The sequence below is a fragment of the Penicillium griseofulvum genome (genome assembly GCF_001561935.1).
Source record: "Penicillium griseofulvum strain PG3 chromosome Unknown contig_85, whole genome shotgun sequence".
NCBI lineage: Eukaryota > Fungi > Ascomycota > Eurotiomycetes > Eurotiales > Aspergillaceae > Penicillium > Penicillium griseofulvum.
This window is the reverse complement of record NW_024467476.1, coordinates 167,572-187,818: the sequence shown is the minus strand read 5'-3', so window position 1 is coordinate 187,818 and position 20,247 is coordinate 167,572. Positions and strand designations below refer to the sequence as shown.

General features: G+C 47.7%; 6 protein-coding genes across 6 annotated transcripts; 2 read left to right on the top strand and 4 right to left on the bottom strand.

Moving 5' to 3' along the window:
* Positions 1-895: 895 nt before the first annotated feature.
* On the top strand, positions 896-1,690 carry PGRI_033410 (uncharacterized protein; the record flags this gene model as incomplete). Its single annotated transcript, XM_040791054.1, has 1 exon — positions 896-1,690. The coding sequence occupies one exon, from the start codon at positions 896-898 to the stop codon at positions 1,688-1,690; it is 795 nt and encodes a 264-aa protein (XP_040644110.1).
* An 851-nt stretch (positions 1,691-2,541) lies between these two features.
* On the bottom strand, positions 2,542-3,900 carry PGRI_033400 (SPFH domain-containing protein; the record flags this gene model as incomplete). The annotated part of the gene is made up of 2 exons (XM_040791053.1): positions 2,542-3,340; positions 3,413-3,900. 2 exons carry the CDS (start codon positions 3,898-3,900, stop codon positions 2,542-2,544), a joined length of 1,287 nt encoding a protein of 428 aa, XP_040644109.1.
* A 1,146-nt stretch (positions 3,901-5,046) lies between these two features.
* Positions 5,047-8,053, bottom strand: PGRI_033390 (La domain family; the record flags this gene model as incomplete). The annotated part of the gene is made up of 2 exons (XM_040791052.1): positions 5,047-5,602; positions 5,667-8,053. The coding sequence occupies 2 exons, from the start codon at positions 8,051-8,053 to the stop codon at positions 5,047-5,049; spliced, it is 2,943 nt and encodes a 980-aa protein (XP_040644108.1).
* A 2,002-nt stretch (positions 8,054-10,055) lies between these two features.
* PGRI_033380 (nitrogen permease regulator 3 family protein) lies at positions 10,056-12,547 on the bottom strand (the record flags this gene model as incomplete). The annotated part of the gene is made up of 2 exons (XM_040791051.1): positions 10,056-11,425; positions 11,479-12,547. The coding sequence occupies 2 exons, from the start codon at positions 12,545-12,547 to the stop codon at positions 10,056-10,058; spliced, it is 2,439 nt and encodes an 812-aa protein (XP_040644107.1).
* Positions 12,548-14,130: 1,583 nt separating this feature from the next.
* On the bottom strand, positions 14,131-15,512 carry PGRI_033370 (Oxoglutarate/iron-dependent dioxygenase; the record flags this gene model as incomplete). Its single annotated transcript, XM_040791050.1, has 4 exons — positions 14,131-14,441; positions 14,498-14,629; positions 14,676-14,782; positions 14,857-15,512. 4 exons carry the CDS (start codon positions 15,510-15,512, stop codon positions 14,131-14,133), a joined length of 1,206 nt encoding a protein of 401 aa, XP_040644106.1.
* Positions 15,513-17,694: 2,182 nt separating this feature from the next.
* Positions 17,695-18,371, top strand: PGRI_033360 (GFA family protein; the record flags this gene model as incomplete). The annotated part of the gene is made up of 3 exons (XM_040791049.1): positions 17,695-17,702; positions 17,765-17,944; positions 18,068-18,371. 3 exons carry the CDS (start codon positions 17,695-17,697, stop codon positions 18,369-18,371), a joined length of 492 nt encoding a protein of 163 aa, XP_040644105.1.
* Positions 18,372-20,247: the final 1,876 nt, after the last annotated feature.

The following is a 20,247-nucleotide window of genomic DNA, read 5'->3' as shown; positions in this document are numbered from 1 at the left end:
TTGAGCAGCATATATGCATCCAAGTCAAATAGATTACTCTATCCTCAGCAGAACCAAAGAAAACAAAATCCAACACAGTCTGGCTACTCGCGACAATCCAAGATAAAAGTCAAGTCCTCATGGATCGCCTCCAGCTGACCAGCAACTGTGTAGTTGATATCACGATATATAGTGGTCGACTCTCTAAGGTAAGTTAGCGACCTAACTAAAGCAGGCAGAATCTTTGCACGACAGAACTGCTGGAATTCACCAAGGAAATAACCAGGAGGACTAATCAGGACCGTTGGACACATCGGGGACTTTTTGGCCATAGTCTCAGCAAGATATCCAAGGATCTCCAACTGAACGATCAAGTCACAAATAACTTGAATGGTCTCTGCCCGGCGATCTTCCAAATGATGGAGCGAGTACGCCTCTCTCTCTAAGGCTTTCTGAAAATACTCGCAGTCACGCTCGAAATGTTGTTCGTAGGTCAGGTGGTTGGGTTTGGTGAAAGACATTGTTGTGGGTGAGAATCAGACAGTGTGATGGTCTAAAGACGTGAACCCTCTGATATAAAGCTGGTGGGTGAGAGATGGGAAGAAAGACTCGATCAGGTGGAAATCCCCAGGCTTTTATTGTCATCTGAGTTGGGATTGTTCATTTGAACATGGATTTCCACAAAGGAACACAAAGATACTGAAACAGAGTGGCTCATCTTTGTCGTGACTTTCGGCGGAACCTTCTATGATTCAGTCGTCAACATTGTCTTTGTCCTTATTCCTTGCCGAGTCATTGTTGTCATTGTCCATCTTCTTCTTTGCATGAAATGTGTAAACAAGTTCAACCTGATAACACTGCCCCAACATACTATTAATATCCTCATCCTCATTCAACCCATCAACAAACAACCATTATGGAGCCTTCAAAGCAGCCATTGCTTCCCCCAATTCCTCCCCCAGTACTTCCAATCCCAACTCCAGAAACGCCCCCAGCAATTTCCACCCCAGAACAACGATATGGCGAAATCCAAGTCGCAGGAGCTATTCGCCAACGATGGCTCGAAGACCCAACAGACACCACATGCCAAATCCAACCCAGCACCCTAACCATCGACGACCTCGTAGCAGAAAACTGGTACATCGATTCTGAAAAGCGCAGACTCCCAACGCAAATTTCCAAAGACGCCGTCGCGCTCGGATACGCCGATGAAGCAATCTACGACTATTCCGCAGCCCAAACCGACGCCAAGGGTGCTCTCGGGATTGCTGGTGCCGAAAACATCTACACCCTCCTAGCTGGAAAGGGACTTCTCGTTGCCGAGGCAATATTCAGAATTGACGGGCCTCAGTTTTCGCAGATTGCCCGAGCTCAAATGCAGGAGACTGCTGACCCCCAAACATTGCGACACTTCTATGTTTGTGATATTGTCAATATCGATACTGGCATGTTCGTGCATAATAGTCTCTATTCCCCGAGCAATGGTCTCACTTGGCCTCCGGTTTCTAAGGATCCGCAAATCTGGCTGTACAATACACCCGAGTACCAGGGTCTGTTGGGTACGCGCATTGGGAGGTGTGCGGTTTATCTGGTGTTGGAGATTTTTCCTAGAGGTACGTATTACATTTCTAGGATTGTGACCTGGGAGAAGAGTTGTTCACTTGAGATCAGGTTTGATATTGAACCTATTCCTCCATCGGGTGCTGCTTGATTTTGTTTCCGGGTACGTCTTCTCTCCTGTCTGTCTTTGGTTTGAAGGAGACTACTTTCTTAACTAAGAGCCGTTGGCAATGCACTTGCAAAGTTGTTTTAGTGACCTCCATTTTGCCTGTGATATCTGTTGCAAATTGATAAGCTCGCCATGAGAACCTGTGTAACTGACGAAAATGACCGAGCCGTATGACCCGTCGATGTCGCTCTGGACCTAGGTAAACGAGTGATCGATCCTCTGGGATCATTGTGACCTCGTACAGTAGATCACATGAGCCTCACTACTGTAGGAATGACTCGTGTGGTTTGCTCCGGAAAAAAAATATCTGTTGACGATCAAATGTTATTTGGTCGTCTAATGCTCAGCTTCTTCTATCCAGTCACACAACGTGCTAGGGCTTTCCCAGGATGTGTCACAGATGGGAGAACGTAAATAGAAATTCACAGGTCCACCGTTTACATCCAATATCTCACAGGGGACAACTCCTTGAAGGCAACGTAAGATAATAATTGTACATTGAGATATTCTCCTTCCTCGCAGACTCCCTGATCACCAACAATCCCTTTATGTACACATACAGGAAACCAATATGGCGAATTCGATGCCACATGCACAAGCTCGTGCGTTTTGGAAGACTCCTGAATAAATGCCAGAAAACAATGGGAAGAGAACAGGTAGTAAGAGCGCGAAAAGTAAGAAATGGAAATAGGAAGTGGTGGATACATGTAAGCCCGATCCAGGAATGTGGAAGAGCAGAGTGGCGTGCGAGAAAAAAGGAAAAGTGGAGGGAATAAAAGTCACATCAGGAGAGGAATCGTCGTTCGCGTGTCGGCTGGATGAAGTACAGACGCCTATTTCTTGTGTTCGTTGGCGGTTATCTCAATTCCCTCATCCGCAATGTTCGAGGCGGTGTTCTGCTCAACCTGTTCCTCAAAAAATGTCGGCGCCTGGCTGTTTTGTGGTGTCTCCGATGACTGAGAGTTGTCTTCGACTCCAAGAGACTTCTTAGCCAAACTCCGGGCCTGTGTTTCGCTGACTTTGCCATAGACAGCCATGGCATTAGCAATCATGCCACCCATATCTCCAACATTCCCAGGAACAACAACAGCTGTGCCCTCGCGTGCCAAGTTCGACCAAGCCGAAACGTACTTCTCAGCGACGCTGAGACTAATAGCGTTCTGAGCATTCTCGCCACCCTCCTGGATGGCCCGGGCAACAGCGTCAATGCCTAGCGCGGTAGCCTCAGCCTTAAGTTTGATAGCCTCGGCTTCACCAGAAGCGTGGTTGACCTTCTCAGAGCGCAGAGCCTCAGAAGCCAAAATAACAGACTGCTTACGACCCTCAGCAATATTGATTGCACTCTGACGTTGACCTTCAGACTCGAGGATCTCAGCTCGCTTGGAACGCTCAGCAGTAACTTGACGGTGCATGGCAGCAACTACGGCGTCCGGCGCGTGGATATCCCTAATCTCATATCTAAGACAGACGACACCCCATTCCTGAGCGGCCTCATTGATAGCCTTGGTGATGTTCGTATTGAGATTGGCACGTTCCTTGAGGACGTGATCGAGGGTCAACTGACCGATTTCGGAACGCATAGTTGTCTGCGCGAGTTGCGAAATAGCGTATTCTGCGTCCTCGACTCCGTAACTAGAACGATCGATGTATTAGCGATTGCTTTATTTCGACTGATCCAATTCCACACAACCAAAAACCACTCACCTTGCCTTGTAAGCATCGAAAACACGCGTATATAGCACACCATCAAGCTCCAGGGTGACGTTATCCGCGGTAATGGCATTCTGGCTGGGGATCTCAATAGCTGCCTCCTTCAAGCTCTTTACGTAGGCAATTCGGTCCAAGAACGGCACAAGGATCGCAAGACCTGGTTCTAGAATACGGTCGAACTTTCCCATGCGCTCGACAATCCATGCTGTCTGTTGGGGCACGAATCGCACAACGGTGTTCGCGGGGAGGGTTTGGCGGTTGGAGAAATAGCTGGTGGGTCCCTCATTGTATGAGCCGCCACTTTTCAAGCTGTTGAAAAGAGACTCTGGGGCAAGAGACCGAGAAGAATTTGACAGGGTCCGTCGCTGAATCGGGGTGAAGGGTGTGGTGCTGACTGTGGAGGTTCGTGTGAGACGTTGCTGAAGGAGCTTCTGGCCACGAGGCCGGAGTAGCCGTGACGTTTGTCGGGATGCACCCTCCATCTTGGCAATGTGGGTTTAGATGCAAAGATGTTTAAATGAAAAGAACGGTGGATTTGACGTCTGGAACAGAGCTAGAGAGGGGAAAGGGAGCTGTTAGAGCCGGATCGGGATTGAATTATCTCCGTTTAAGATCTCTCTGCCTCAGTCTCTCTGCCTGAGGCAGAAATGATCGACCTCGCTCCATCAGACGCGACTTTTACTTCCAAGCTTCCTTATATAGATGACTCTCATCATGTAGTATCGTACACATCTTTTAACATTATCCAGCTACCTTACAGAACAAGTTTAATATCCTAGAGTACATAGTATACATATCAATCATGTCAATCATATTACTCCACAAAAAGCTGAATAGCCCAGTTATGCAAATAACAAAGTACACAAAACAAGATCTTCTGTGCAGAGATTACACAGAAGAATAAAGCACTGAAATGGATCGATCCACTTCGGAAGAGTTGTCGAAAGAAGAACTGGATATACCCAAGGGACGGTCACCCATAAAAGAGATCGGCAATGTAGATATGCTGGATTCATTTTCTCCGATTGACACCATGAACGAAACTCGAAACACACAGATAACCTCAGACAAGACTTTTTTTTTTTTTAAGAAATGTGCTTTTTCTCTGGGTTGGTGCCATGCTGATACTTGTTAAGATCCAGAACCGATGAAAGGCCTGGATCGGAAATTGACTGGATCGATAAAGGAAAACCACAACTTTAGGGGAACAAGAAAAGTAGTGGAAATATCTATGTCAAGGGTGGGAAGAAAACGAATTTTGGGGGCCCGGCACACCGTAGGGGCAAGCATCGAAAGAAAGAGGGACGGCCAGTAAAATCATGCCCGGACGCCAGAACGTTTTGAGTACCTCCCATGACTAAAAAGCAATGAAAAACAGAAAAAAGGAGATGAGAAAACTCCGAAGCTTCGAGTTGACCGAGAAGCCAGACCGCATTATTGAAATGTAGGGGTCACTTGAAACTCTAGAAGAAAAGTTGGTGAATATGCATGCAAAAAGAGCATTTTGAACAAAAAAAGAATAATGTTGGCCATGAAGGATGAACAAGCAGCAGGAAGTAGACGTGTCGCAAAGAAGCAAAATTCAAGAAGGAAAAAAAAAATGCAAAAAGGGCTCATGATAACTTTTCTCAGGCCTTCTCGCCGTGCTGGGTATTGAAATATTTGCTGAGTTTACCCCGGTTCTTTGAGGTCATCTTTCCACTGGCAATGGTTTCATGGATCGTATTGGAGACGAGGGTGTGACAGTGCGATTTTTGATCCTGTGAAAGACCGATCAAGTCGTACACCACGATGTCGGGAATGTGGCGACGGTTAAGCAGACAGTTCCGATAAAATTCCATGAGCTCGATGAAACCGATGTCAATGTGTCGAGTCAAAAGATCATCAAGGGCTGAACGCCTAAATTCATTGTACAAATGCGAATTGAAATGTTTTGTCAAGCTGAACGACCAGTATTGGTATGGCTGGGTCAGTCCAAGGCTATACCTTCTTGCCTGTAGGGCTCGGCGATCGAAATTTTCTTCGTGGGACATATTGAAAGTGTTTGGGACATAATTCGACGTTTCTGTGAACGAACGACCCTTCCCATTCGACTTGGGCGCCGGGTGATGCGCTTCGGCGAAAGAGTTGTTGATGAATGAATCAGCACCAGCCATTTGGTGTTGAGAGTAATCTGTGCCAAAGCTGTAAGACTGTTAGTCAATGTCTCGCATAAGATAAATACCAAGTAAGAAAGAGTTCAACATACTTCACTGGGGCCACCGTCGGATCCAAATCAGAGGGGAAACGAAGTTCGGACGGCGAATCTAATCCGCGCGCTAGAGGAGAATTGTCAATAAATGAGTAATTCACGGGCAAAGGCAAAGATGGCGAATAGAACGAAGTTGTCGGGGATTCGAGGGAGACAGGGGGGTTCCAAGGGTATCCTACATTGGCAATCTCGTTCACTGCGGTGGGTAGCAATGAGGGCATGAATTCGGGGGCAGTAGACGAAAGTGAAGTCTTGACATCATGGGCAACTCCGTTAGGGACAAACTGAGGAGCGGATCCGTTAATAACGTTCTCGGAGTGGCTGTGAACCGGGGTGTTCTCGTCGGTCTTTCTAGCGGGGGCGGCACCGTCATGCTGGGCGGCAGGTTCGCGCTGGTCCACGGGGAGGACCCATTGCTGCCACTTGTCTCTGGGGCGCAAGCGGTCAACGCCATCCTCACCAGTTTGGCACTCAACGCTGCGGAGTTGACGGGACACGTGACGGAGGAGCTCAAAGTCCTCAGTGAGGGACTTGACACGCTTGAAGCTGGCGAGGACATTCAGAGGCACAAAGCCTTGAGAATCCATCTGCTTGCGAAGGAACATGTCCTTGCACATGTTGTCAACGGAGAAGTAGTACTCCAATTGCATGGTGAGCATGTTCATAAGAGAGAAAGGCTCAACGAATTGCTGCGGGTAGGGAACGGCGTTCATCGGGGCAGGTGCGTAGCCATACATCGCGTTGATATCACCTGGGAAAGGATAAACAACACCGTACATGTTTGCGGGAGTGGGCAAAGAGGGCGATCGGAGGGGCATACGGTTTCCTTGTTGAGATCCATTGGGGAGGCCATGCTGCTGTGACCGCTGACGGTCATTGAAGTACTTGGGCGCACCGAATGAGTTGGACATAGCATTGAACTGGGCGTTCTGGCCGCCGAAGTTGGAGTAAGCGCCGCGGCCGCGGTTAGATCCACGACCTCCACGCTCAGATCGGAACTCTCCGCGTTCGCGGTTGAACTCGTTGAAACCAGTGGCATCGGCCGACTTAGAGCCGGCCTCAAAGCGACGGTCATTGGCGCGTGCTGCAGCCTGGGAGTCAACAGCCAAGTTTCCCTTCTGGTTGCGGTCACCTGCGCGAGCATCCTGGTTTCTTCCAAAGGCCTTGCCCTCACGTTGAGAGCGGGGAGCATTCTCTCCGCCATTCACCTGCTTAGTGTTCTCCTCTCCGTTGCGAGCTCCACGGCCGCGCTCGGGTGCTTGGGAAGCCTTGCGTGCATCAGCTGCAGCACTAGCTTCGGCGCTGGGGGAACGTCTCGACTGCGCGGGAAGAGAAGCGGCACGTCCAGTGCCAGACTCGTGACGTCCGCGATCTCCAGATGTGGGCTTTGCGCCTTGGGCGGCCTGTCCAGAGGCGGCCTTGTCGGCAGCGGCTCCGTTGCCATGGGCGCCACGGCCACTGTCCCGGCCACCACGAGTAGCGCGTCTACCTCCACGGCCTCCGGCAGATGGGAGCGGGGTGTTAAAAACAGCAGTTGGAACGTAAGGAACGGGTGTCCACTTTTCCTTTCCATGAGGTCTAATGACGGGGCTCTTATCGGTCTTTTCCTGGACCTTCTTCTTCTCTTCGCCAACCGCAACTTGGGGAGTAGGCCAAGCAGCAGCGTCCTCTACTGGGGGAACTGATCCGGCATCGCGTCCTTTTCCATCAGTCTTCTTGCGGTCCTTGGCACCTTCCTGTGTACCATCGGTACCCTTCTTCTTAGAGCCGGCCTTGGAGTCTTGCTGGGACTCATCAACAGTAGAGGCAGCCTTGGAGGTGGGCTTGCTAGCAGAAGCGGACTTGGGGACAGCCTTGACCTTGGCGTCCTGGGCCTCTCGTCTCTGTTGCCAGATGTTGACTGAGGGGAGAGGAGCAGCCTTCAGCTCCTTGGGTGGTGCGGTTTTCTCGGAATCCTCGGACTTTTCAGTAGACTTATCTGCGGAACCTTCGGCCTTCTCGGTCTGTCCCTCACTGGAAACCTGCTTCTCGGCGGTAGCATCTGCGTTGCCGTTGGAGGTATTTGATTCATCCTCCTTTGACTTGCGCGACTTTGAGCCTGTGCGAACGCTCGGGCTTGATGTTCGAGACTGAATGGCCTTTGTCTTAGCGGCATGCTTGCTGGTGACGGTGGTGAAATCATCGTCCTTGTTCTCCTCCGTTACTACCTCGTTTTTTTGAACGGGCTCAGACTCAGCAGGGGCAGGTGCGTTATCCGGTGTAGCCTCAACAGTGGTCTGCTCCTCGGGTTTGGAGTCGATTTTGTCGGATTCTGAGGGGGTCTTGGATGGGGTAGGTGTCCCGGAGACGCCCTTGGCGGCTTGTGCGTACGAAAATGTAGACATGTCGGATTGAGAGCTGTAGCTCTGATCGAGTGTGTGGGAAAAGAAAAATTGAAGTGCGGGATATTTTACCCGGACGACCTTGGGTGGCACTGGATATCAATCTGCACCTACTTGGGGCAAGATGGCACCTGCGCAAGTGGAAATCAAGAAAGGGAAAAATTCCAGCTTTTTGTACCCCACCAATCTGCAGCTTCCCGTCTTTTCGGAGAGGCTCTCAATTGTGTGCCGAAGAGACGATTTCGGGTGCGTAAGCGAGACGAAGGACCGCGGGGGTATCGGGTCGCAAAGGGTAGTCGAAGGAGTTGTATGAACTAGGAGGATCGTCTAGACCACAAATCGCATTGATAAATGGGCTGTCGATTTCTCGGTAAGTGGTCTCAACAGCTGTTGCTGAGCACACAGGTTGTCAAAGAACAAAGAGTAAGGTGTAGGGTAAAGAAAAAAATTCCACGGAAGACGCTGTGAAGGCACTGCCTTGTCAACGTCAGGCTGAAAAGGGTTTGAAAGGGCTAAGTGTAATTCCCGCGATGCACAAGATGTCCCTTGAGAAACCGGGTAAGAAGATGAAGGTCTCGGTTCTCTCTTGAGACGGAGAGGTACCGAAAAGGGAGAAGGGGAAGAAAAAACACGGAGAAATGTAAGAGAGAGAAGAGAGAAGAGACAAAAATTATTTGGTTCAGGGCAGAACTGGTAGCGGGGTTTTTTCCTTACACGTAATTAATTGAGGCACATTTTTTTTTGTGGAATTTTTGCAATTTTTTTATTAAAATACTTTGATTAATTATAGAGATTCTTTGATATATGTACCTTTTACTCGCTTCTAATTGTCTATCCTATGGTATCTTCGGTGGTGTATATCCCTTATGTGTACTTCCTTATTAAGCATTCCACATATGAATCCCTCTACACCATCTTCTACTATGTCCACTTTGTATATCCATTGCCGAGGTCATCAATCTCGTACTTATTGTACTCTTTTTTTATACATGGTCAACAAAGACCTTCAAAGCCCATGTAATTGAGCCGCATGCTTCAATAACATTGGCCCAATAACAATCACAGCTCAGGCGACCCATGATTAAAATAGCTGTCTTATGTGGCGATATTCAGAGGTCTCAAGCAACATATGTCCAGCCAATTGGATCACACTATGGCGTTCTTGTTCTAAAGCTTCTATCAAAGACCTTTTACTTTATATATAGAGCTTCTATTCAAGTACTAACAATAGGTATCACATCTAATACAACAAAATACCTATAATACTGATATTCGGTTCATCAACTTGAAGCAAAAATACATAGCTGCATCTGAACATCGCGGGGTCCACCGGAGCCCCTCCGGCCATTGGCGCACAATAGAATCTCGAGTCGAGTTTTTTCTTTTTGAGACTTAAGATGTCATTGCAATATTATTCATCCATGGATACATTCAGATACTAGTACTTTAGTGTATACCTACTGGGTATAGTATATGCCCTACCGAATATCCCACATGTATTCTTCAGCCCGTGAAGACCGTTTAATTCGGATATACGGGCCGGGGTGATGAAATATTCGTAATACAAAATACCAATGTTTGAGTAAAAATAAATTACCTCTGATTGTGCGAAAAGAATGTGATTTTGTATACTCTTCTAACACGTGAATTCCCCCTACCCAACTGCTACTAATACTATTACTCTTTTATATAAAGATTACACCAATGAATCCAATCCAATTCTCAAATTCAAACCATCCCAATTCCTTTTTACCTAATAGCTTGTGCTTTCGGCAGTGATTAGGGCTGAGGGCACGCGGAAACCATCGGAATGGGAGAGTGGGTATGTAATTTTAATACGCTCGGGGCCGAGCGGGCGGTATTATCCCTGAAACTAGTATGCCTCACGTGTCTCTGATCTATGGGATCAAGTTAAGTACGGATAAAGACAGACGTCGATGTATGGGATATCATTGTAGAGAAAAACTCCATACTCCATATTCCAAACTCCAGAAGAACACTCCATCTACCAATGTCGAAAACTGACCAACACCTGTTCACGTGCATCCAGTTCCATCGCGCCCAATGGACCCGTCCCTAAGCCTAGGCGCATAAGGACCTGCCAGACGAGCTTGCGCTTGAGATTCTCGCGCACGCAGATCTTCTCTAGGGCATCGTGACCATTGAAGTACTTGAGGAAGACAGGCCAGTACTTCTTGTGCAGGGCCTGGTTATCGTTAGGCGTGATCTCCGGGCTGGCTATTTCGTCTCCCTCAACGGTTGGGTTGTCGGAGAATCGGGAGAGGATTTCGTCAAGCCAGCGAGACTCGAGTGGGGATGCGCGGTGCGGGGAAAGGATGAAAGACGACAGCCGGAGAGCTGTTGATTGATCGAGGAGTTTGTGAGAAGAGCGCAGTTGGGCGTGTGGGTCGAGTCGACTCGGTGTGGGTGTTTCATCTCCGCTACCGTTGCTATCAAGGGAAGAGGACGACGAAGAGTTCGCGTCGTCATTTTCATCGTCGGAGTCGCTGTCCTCCTCGACCGAGATCGAGTTTGAGTTGCCCTTGGCCAGGTATCGCTCGACTTCCTCCTTGCGCATCGCCAACTCCACGGCCATTTTGATCTCGGGCGAAACTTTAATGTGCGCGAAGGTGCGGAGCTGGGTGACCCAGCCGCCACGCAGTAGCCAGGCCAGGATGGTAAAGTATATCTCCTTGTGGTCTTTGCTGGGGATGAAGTTGCTATAAGGGCGAGGGGTACCACTGAGGGTGGAAAGCATTTTGGGCAAACTAGGGTATGTTGGGAATGCTGTCTGGTAAGCAATCGTAGCTATTTCAAGCTTGCTCAGGTCACAGTTTGGAGAGACAATGTATGTATCTCGTTGGTGAATAGGGGGGATGGCGCGAGCACGACGCCAGTACACAAGATGGCTTGACAGCATCTGAATATGTGAAAGTGGAATTCCTGATGATACTGATATTTGTGCAAATGACTTGGTTGGCTTGGAGCATCGGATATAATGCGCAAGTGCAGGTGCAAGTGCTCCGCCAGACGCCTCGACATCCTTGATAATGGCGGCTTCGCTGTCTAACAGAAGTAGGGCAAAGTGCTTTGCCAGGATCTGATGTGGCGTATTGCTTCCATCTGCACCTGGATCGTCGGCAGATGTTGCACTGTCTGCCGTTGTGAGCCACAGACCTGGGTATGCTTTATCCATAGGACCAGTAAGATATGGTGTGGAAGTCAAAGGTGGAATCTGGAGCGAAATGGAAACATCCGGGCTGAGCGATACAGATGCGATTTTTGATGCCGATATGCTACTATAAACCGTGTAGATGGCTCGAGCTAGAGAAGACTGGGATATCAATTCGGAGTAAAGGTTATGGGTCGATGTTTCTGTCCAGTGTTAATGTCAGCTCCAGCAGGATGGCTATTCGCAGAATGCATACTTGTCTCTCGTGCTCTTCTCCTCACTTGGAGGATATGTTGAGACTCCTTCCATACATAGTCAGTACGAGCCTGCTCCCATTTAAGGGCCTTGGCAAATTTCTTGATGATATTCTCATAGATTTCCTTCACACGCATGGAGTACTCCAGCAAAGGAGGATCCACAACAAACACCACATTGAACATCGTCATGTGGTCTTTGTCCTCCGGATCAAGCGGCTCGTCTGATTTCCCAGGCCGTCCGCCCGTTGACCCGCGCTTGCTGTCTGTCGGCGATGTCAACGACTCCGCAATGGAAGCCACACTAGCACCCAGATCAGGCGAAGTAACAAATTTCTCGTCCTCCTTGTCCTCCTCGGCACTCTCATTATGACCCAACTCCCCACCGTCCCATTCGGGACCAGGCTTCTTCTGCTTCTTGCGTCGTTGCTTGCGCCATGACCCATCCTCGCGCACAAAGACCGGCCAACCAATAAGCGCCAAATCATTAATCCCTACTTCAAAGCGCCGCTTATGCCATGATCGGGACGGACTAAGCAGTTTCTCCCACACGCTCCCAGGTACACCCAAAAGCGACTCCCAAGGCGGTCTAGAACTCCCAGGACCATCATCAGGCCGATCAGACGCCGTCCCCGCATCGTCCTCGGCATCCGGATCGGAGGCCGCAGCCCGTTTCCTGACCGATGAGCCGCGCCCAGAGCCTAGCGACCCAGGGCGCTGGGGTTCACCAGCAGCAGGCGATGCCGCAGCGGGGAGATGATCATCGAGGCCAAAATTGCTAGCGCGACGACCCGCTAATACGGAACTCCCACCAGCATGGCTCTGGGTTTCCCGTTCATCCTCATCTTCGTCGGAGCTCAAGCCGCTCTCGGAACTCGAGCTTGAATCGGTATTCTTGGATCGCGTGCGGGTGCGCGAGACGCGCCGACCGCCCTTGGTGGTGGTCTTGATGCGGTTCTCGCTGAGGGGGTTCGGAGGGTAGTGGAAGACGAGGCGCGGGCCGGTGCGAGAGCGTACAATGAGAATAATTGCCACAAGGCACGGGTCTGGTGGCCGTGCGATCGATGACATTTGGTGGCTTGGGGCTCCGTGGAGGAGTTGGAGATTGTAAGAGTGTGGCTGGGCGGGAACGGTTTCTCATGCGGGGAACCGCATAGAGCGAGATCAATGTGTCGCTACGATTCAGATTGGCATACGGAGTAATTTGCGAATTCGATGCTTACTCGTTTATACACAGAATATTTCATGTGTTGAATAGGTATCAAATACATTTTCTTATGTGCAACGCCTTGAATAATGCCAGCATTACCCGAATATCACGGGCTAACGCCACTCTTCCATATCATACAATATCATGCAACGTCTGGTATTTCCATATCATTTCTTCTGTTCTGGATTTGCTGCGCCTGCAGCTGGTGTATTCGGTGTCGATTCGTTTCCATCTTTGAAGATCAATCCGAGGTTCTCGAAGTTATCCGGCGCCATGAGGTTCCTAATCACCCAAGTTGTCTTGATCAGCATTTTGCTCCGATATTCGTAACAGCCACAATTCCTCAATTTGCAATATATGGTATGTCCGTGTACTGGGTTGACCTACTTGTCCATTCGGCAGGCGAGGTATTCCTTGGCCAATTTGCGACACGTCTCATCGTTGGTGCCGTGGTTCTTCTTGATACACTTCAAATACCCTGCAATGACATGCTTGCACTCCCCTGTAGCGTCCAATATTGTGATTAGCTCTCTATTTGCTGGTCGAGCTGAGTCCCTTTGGGATATTCAGCTGGGTGGCTGCGGACTGGTGTACCTTCATGATCAAGAGGAAAGCTACCACGCTCAGGTCTGGAGACAGTTTTATTTAGTCAGCAATTATGTAGAACAAGAGGCGCAATCTCGTTCAATTGCTAGACAACATGTCGCTGGCGCAGATATGCACGCTTGGAATGATGTAACTCACGGTGATGGCTTGTAGTTCACCGATCCACCGCCGGGGGCTCCGAAACTCATTTCCAACAATAAAGAGCGTATATCCGCTCTAAATATCAACACAGCAGGATTCTGGATTGGTACAGACGAGAAACAGGGTCAGCAGGTGAATATCAGTCGGCGAAAGCGAATCCAAACCTCCGAGAAACAAACAGGACAAACACTAGTTCAACCAATCACAGCTACGTGATACGGTCGATGATATGATAGTTATGGGTAGTGTCACGCTTAGCTGAAATATGTGTGCTATGGGACCATATATGAGTCCTAGTATCCCTATAGGATGTTACAACCCAGTTCATCAAGAACAAAAAGAGTGTCATTCATTCAGAGTCCTAAGTACAGCGAGAGAAGAGAAAAGAAGGAAGGATCGGTGGGACGAGAGGCCCTCTTTAGGATCTCACCAATGCAAATCTCCAGGACTCACTCCCTCGCTTACTTCGAGTATTGCAATATTCAAAACCCGAAAATCGTTCCCAAAGAGGCAATCATCTTTGAGCAGGCAGAAAAAAAACCCGAAAAGCAAACAAAAACAACTTCAATCGTCACACAATGAGCTTAATAAAAAGGTGAATCGGCCTAATTAGGAACAGCAGAGAAAGTGACTGTGATGTTGAATGTATACAGTACGAGGTCCTTGAGAGAGCTTAAGGAGTGGCCCGTGGTCTTTCCTATTGGGTTCTCAGCTCAGGCAGATCCAATAACTTCAATCGATCCTCGCTTAGAATTCTCTTCGTTGTTACCCGATCAGGATAGTTCCTCATGAACATATTGGTGAAGTGGGTTCCGTAATGGATTTTCTCATCTGGAGACTGGCCATTATCCAGATGCTGACCATTATGAAGCTTCACAACTGGGGAGACCGTAGCTTGGAAGCTAGGCTCATGGAAGTAGGCAAAGGCGAAGCACTCGCGGGTATTAAGACCAACCTTGTGGGGAGTGGACGGTAGGTACGAGTCGGTCATAAACTGCATCATATCCCCTAGAGTATTCTGAGTAACAATTTCAAATTATTTCAACATATAAGAATAGACAAACCTGGGAATACTGTGAAAACTCCCGGGATAGGTGGTACATAGACCCATCCTTCATCGTCTTCACGGAAGCCAGCAGCGCTCTTCTTCCAATTCTCCGGCTTCTCATCGGCCGCAGGGGGCCGAACAAATAGGCCTTGTATAATGAGCGAGTATATTCAATGATATAACGAGGATCTTACCTCCAACCTCATCTTGGGCTGCAATAACTAAGAGGCCGTAGTCCGTATGAGACCCAATACCGCGGCCATCTTTTCCCCTTCCGTTAGTATCATTCATTGGAGGGAGCCTATGATAATAATAGTGATAACGTTAGTTTCAAGGTAGTTGAAAGTCATTTTCAATCAGAACCAATTCGCCTACCTAAGGGCACGGAGATGGTGCCATCCATCCTTAGTTAAGGAAGTCAGAGTCGAAGGATCCAGACCAAGTCCATATTCAATCAGCTGTAGCAGTGTTTCTCCGCTATTATCCAAGGAGTCCATATAATATTGTATAGGGGTCCTCATATCAACATCTGGCCAAGGGCAAGGACCATGGCAAGGCCACTTTGCTTGTACTCGAGGCTCATCTAGGGGTAGATCCTTAGTGACCGTAAATATCTCTGAATAATCAGCAATCCCATCTGTAATCTCCTCCCCAGAAGCAATATAGCCGGAGTAGCTCTGGGTATCCACACAAGCAGCTTTTTCGCTGGAAGGCTTTGCAAAGAATCGTCTACTAGCAGTGAAGGCTTTATCACAGAGATCCTGCTGTCTAGGACTCATTGAAACCTGCAGGATACCATCCTCGCGCCACGCGTCGATCATATCCTTTCCCATTTGGACGTCTGTAGGAGACCCTGTCACTTTCTCGGGCAAAGTGAATGTCTTGAACTGTCCAACACGGGCCGCATGATTTGGTGGCATTGTGATACCTAATTCGCTCAGGTTTGTCTGCTCTTGGGGGAAGAGCCTTAGGTTGGCATGACGATTAAAGTTGTCATAGATAGCTGGTGAGACACTCTGATGGGAGAGCATTTTGTCCTTTCCCGAAATGTTTGAATTAGCCTATACATTTTGTCGGTATTCGATCAACTTACTGAACAGGTAGATGAGAGAAAGAAGACTGTATGTTACTTCTCAATATTGAACGGAATAGCTCTATATTTGTATCTCGCTAATGATCAACGACGAGGGATATTTACGTCTATACGACGGCCTTAGACAGGGCTGCATGGAAATCCCGTCAGGCCATTTTACTTACGAGAATTGTTTACATAAATCTATCCCCTCTAAGGCGGTTGCATTATCTCCATCAGACTAGCTACATAGGAGCCTTCTTGTCAATTGGACTTACTCGGCTATCAAAGGTAGTTTGATGGCCTCAATACGTCGAAGGTTGTTCATGTATCACAGAATCAAAGGCGCTGGTTATACTATATGGAATTGTGAGTTACGCGTACATCTCCAAAATGGAATCATTTGCATCGCTCTATCTCTTATATGATATCAATATTGCTGATCTACGGTTGTGATATCTAAGCTTCAATGTTGTTTATCAGCGACTGATTACCGAGTTGGAAAAACAATGTGAACCATGAATAATATTTCTATGCTTTGTACCCTCTCTCACATACAAGGGCAATATAAAGAGCAAATGAGTGATCAAGGCTACGGGGGCGAGGCTTCTTAGTTCAGCCCTCCGCCTCCTTCAAATATCATCATATATTAGTTACTTTATACAGATTCGATAGTAGCCACTGCTTCTGGTAATCATTTTTAGGACTGGGTATTTCTATAACTTTCGTTTTGATTATTACTTAGGACTTTTCTTATGAAAAAAAAAATGAATATACACTTGATAGGCTATACTGCAGGGTGGTTACACGACTGCCAATTCGGGATCAAGTTGCATCTCCAGGTGATAGTTATTATGTACTCATTAGCCTGATTGAGCTCGCTTTACATACTGCTATAGTCTCGGAAACAGACACTATGCTTCCTCGTCCTCTTCTTCATTGCCGCTGTTAGCGCTGGCCACTTATTGTGTGCGTTGCATCGAATCGTCAGGATTGGTAGTGTTTTATAGATGTCGGTATCTGCGCCATGCTTAGATAGGAACTTTATAACTTCGATATGGACTTTCTCTGAAGCCACACTAAACGGGGTCGAGCTAACATCCCTTTTGCCGATGGAAATATCGGCGTCTGCGCCATGCCCGTATAGAAATTTTACAACTGGAGATGGCCGCTACGGCATGTTTGCGTAAATTGGAGTTTGGCCATCAATGGTGGTCTTATGGATAATAACTCCATGCTCATATAGGAACTTCACAACGTCGAAATGCCGATGTCTCAATTGCAAAGAGCGGGACATATGGCCCGCGGATGCCCCAAAAAAAGCCCAAGCTCCTAGGATTCATCGTCAGCATAGATGGCATTGCAGCTGATCCTGAGAAACTCGAAGTGAATTCACTCATCGAGAGTTCCCACAATCGTGAAAGGGGTACAGTCATTTCTTGAATCCTGCAATTTCTATCGTTGGTTCCAGGTATATAGTGCCATTTCAGAGCCTTAAACTGGCTGATTGAAAATGATTTTTATTCAAATAGCTACCTACTTGTGAAGAAGCATCAGAGCGGGATCTAGTGGCAGACTCCTTTCCGCCAAGCTCCCTACGCGGCAGGCGGCAACCCAGGGCGGAATTTATTCAGCCGAAAATAGCCTTGGAACTTTTAGCGTTGTGATTATATTGTCAATATTTTTGGGTACGTGTCAGGTTTGAAACCTCGGGCATACCCAAAAATCAAGTAGGCTTGGCGGGTACGTCGGAGCTTTTCTCGAGTATCCCCGAGCTGGTAGACCGCGTCCTGTTGGTGCAAACAGGACAAACTAGACAAACACCCGCTCAGCCAATCACAGCTACGTGATACAATCGATGATGCATGAGATCACTCCGGCGTCCGGGGAACAGCACACGGGCGCTCGGATATAGGTTTATTAATGGAAAACAGGTTAAGTGCAGTTGGATATGTTCTTTGATCATACGAGGCCTGTGCGGTTTGCTTGTTTTGTCGGTTTTGTTGTTGGATTCTCCCCTCAGTTGGCGAAGTATATATATCGAGTACCACCTCTCAAAACTGCATAAACCCAAATTTTTCCCCAACAAACTCATTTACATCACTTTTCTGTTCATTGACTTATCAAACAAACATCAAATCATGCCTATGTATGTATAGCTTTGTAACTGCATTGAATTGCCGACACAGCCATACTAACAGCGGTCTATAGGAACCTCGAAGGAAGCTGCCAATGCGGTGGCGTTGAATTTACTCTTCAGTCCCAAACACCCGTCCCCTACCAGTTATGCGCCTGTAGCATCTGTCGCAAAGTAGGCGGACACATCGGCGCTGTGAACCTAGGCGGTATCGCCGATAGCTTGAATATCATCAAGGGCAAAGATCTGATCAAGTACGACCCATCCATATCCACTCATTTGCACCCACGAGCACAATGTCTACTGAGAAACAGCTCATTCCATACACCAAATACACGAATCATGTTATACCCCATATATATTAACGTCATGACCAGGAAATACTCTGCCATCAAAGACCGTGGCACACCAGATGAAAAGGTCTGCTCCTCCGAGCGGAACTTCTGCTCTAACTGCAGCACTATGCTCTGGCTTTGGGACCACCACTGGCCTGAATTGATCCATCCGTTTGCCTCTGCAATCGATACAGAGTTGCCGGTGCCAGACGAGATGGTGTGCATCATGAGTGGATCGAAGCCGGCGTGGGCGCGGTGGCCGGAGGGAAAGAAGAGTGTGCACGAGGTGTATGGTGATGATAGTCTTGAGGGATGGCACAAGAAGCATGGTTTGTTCATCGAGTAGGAAAATGACATTGCGCATGGGAGCAAGACCCAGAAAGGGATTTACCAGATGGCAACGGGAGACTAAGCGGCAAGGCTAAAAACTACGAATGTGAACGTGTTCAAGAGAAAAGAATTTTATTTGGTGTTAAGCTATTATAAAATGGCCATTGGCTCCTGTAATGCATATTAGCAATTGATCATATCACGACGTGAGTGAATTGATGGCAGTCAAGGAAAAGATCAGTTCTCCAAGGTGAAAATATTTTATCAACATGATAGTTCAGAGATAGAACAGCATATTGGTTTTCATCATGCAATAGGTAGGGTATGGAAGTAGAGTAAACTCACGGTCAACGAGCAAAATGGTCTACCTATGGGTATCCTATTCTTTTCACTTATGTCGAGTCAGCGATGGCGTTCAAGCAAAAAAGCATGAGACAAAAGTGAAATCAAGACATGGCATCTAAGTCAGGCTTAAGGTCAGTCAGCATGAAATACGATTTATCCGATCCATAGGAGCCACATACCTCATTAAATCAGATTTTTGTATAAATGTTCATTCCCGGACCGAAGTCCAAGTCCAACAGTGTGAATAACACATTCATCATATAAAGTATGACCATGTCGAGAAAGGGCAGAGAGATGAGTGATGAATTACCTAGAATTTCTGTTAGAAATACTGGTCTCTGATTGTCGATGCGACATGAAATAATTGTGATAAGGGCAATGGGTCAGGTGACGAATTCTCAACAAGTAATCCACCTCCATACACCCACAGAGTTTGTACGCTCTGGTTTTATTGGATGCGGGAGATGGGTACGTTATGTCCGCCCGTTCGTTCAAATTTCTTCATGCAAGGCAACAGCCGCAATAGAGTGATGGGATTGAATGCAAGTGTGATGTACCTGAGCGAGAGATTGTTAGTCAAGGATCACTCAATTAATGCCTTATAAGGTAATGATGTTGTTGTGATGGGTCAGACAAGGCTGAAACTTAAAAGTATGACAGATTCAACATGGATCTTCTGCTTGAGGAATGCCTTTGCATGTCTATAATATAATCATCCCCAGGGGATTGGGATTGAGAGAGAAAAAAAAGATTTTCCTTACCTTTTAAAAATTATGAAACTGAGCATTTGCAGCCCTGGGATCAACCTCAGGCTGCGAGCATAGATGGAGTGTGTGTCATCATTAGACACAGTCCAAGCTGAGTAAAATAAAAACAAAGGAAAAAGTGAGAGCTGGAGAATTCCGAGCGATGCAGAAGGAAAGAAAAAATTTTGCGGGTGGAGCTGGCTATATAAACTAATGCGGTAAGCTACGGTAGACGCGTACGACCTTTGATGTTGTTTGTCTTGGCATCAAACATCGGCGAAACAGCAGGGCCGAGAGTTGAAGTGGATATCGTTGGAAGGGAATTGTATTTGCATGTGGAATGGCCAACCAAAGAAGAGATGTTTGGAGGCGCCCATGTAGCGATACTCACTGCTGCGAGAATGAAGATGACCTGGATTGCTTGGCAATGGTTCTACCTAGTGCCTTCCATGCTTGAATCTTGATGATGCATGCACAGTAACTTGTGTGGTCTTTCGCATCGATAGACCGGCGTCACGACTGCTTGCAGGATGACGAAAGGCCTGGGCCTCGGGTTTTGAACAACTATCAAAGGTTGTTGGGCGAAGAGCGCCTCGATAGCTTCCTCATGACCAACTTAGCAACACGAGGGACAAATTGGATTGTAGGAGGCGGACACTCTCAGCACACAAGTGTTAGGCGCCCGGAAAGTTCCAGGCGAACAGCATCCTATCTTGCTTGGTGCGTAATGTGGAGTTGCTGGTGGGAATGGATCACAAGTGGGTTTGATGGTAAGATCAAGCACCCTAGTAACGAATACAA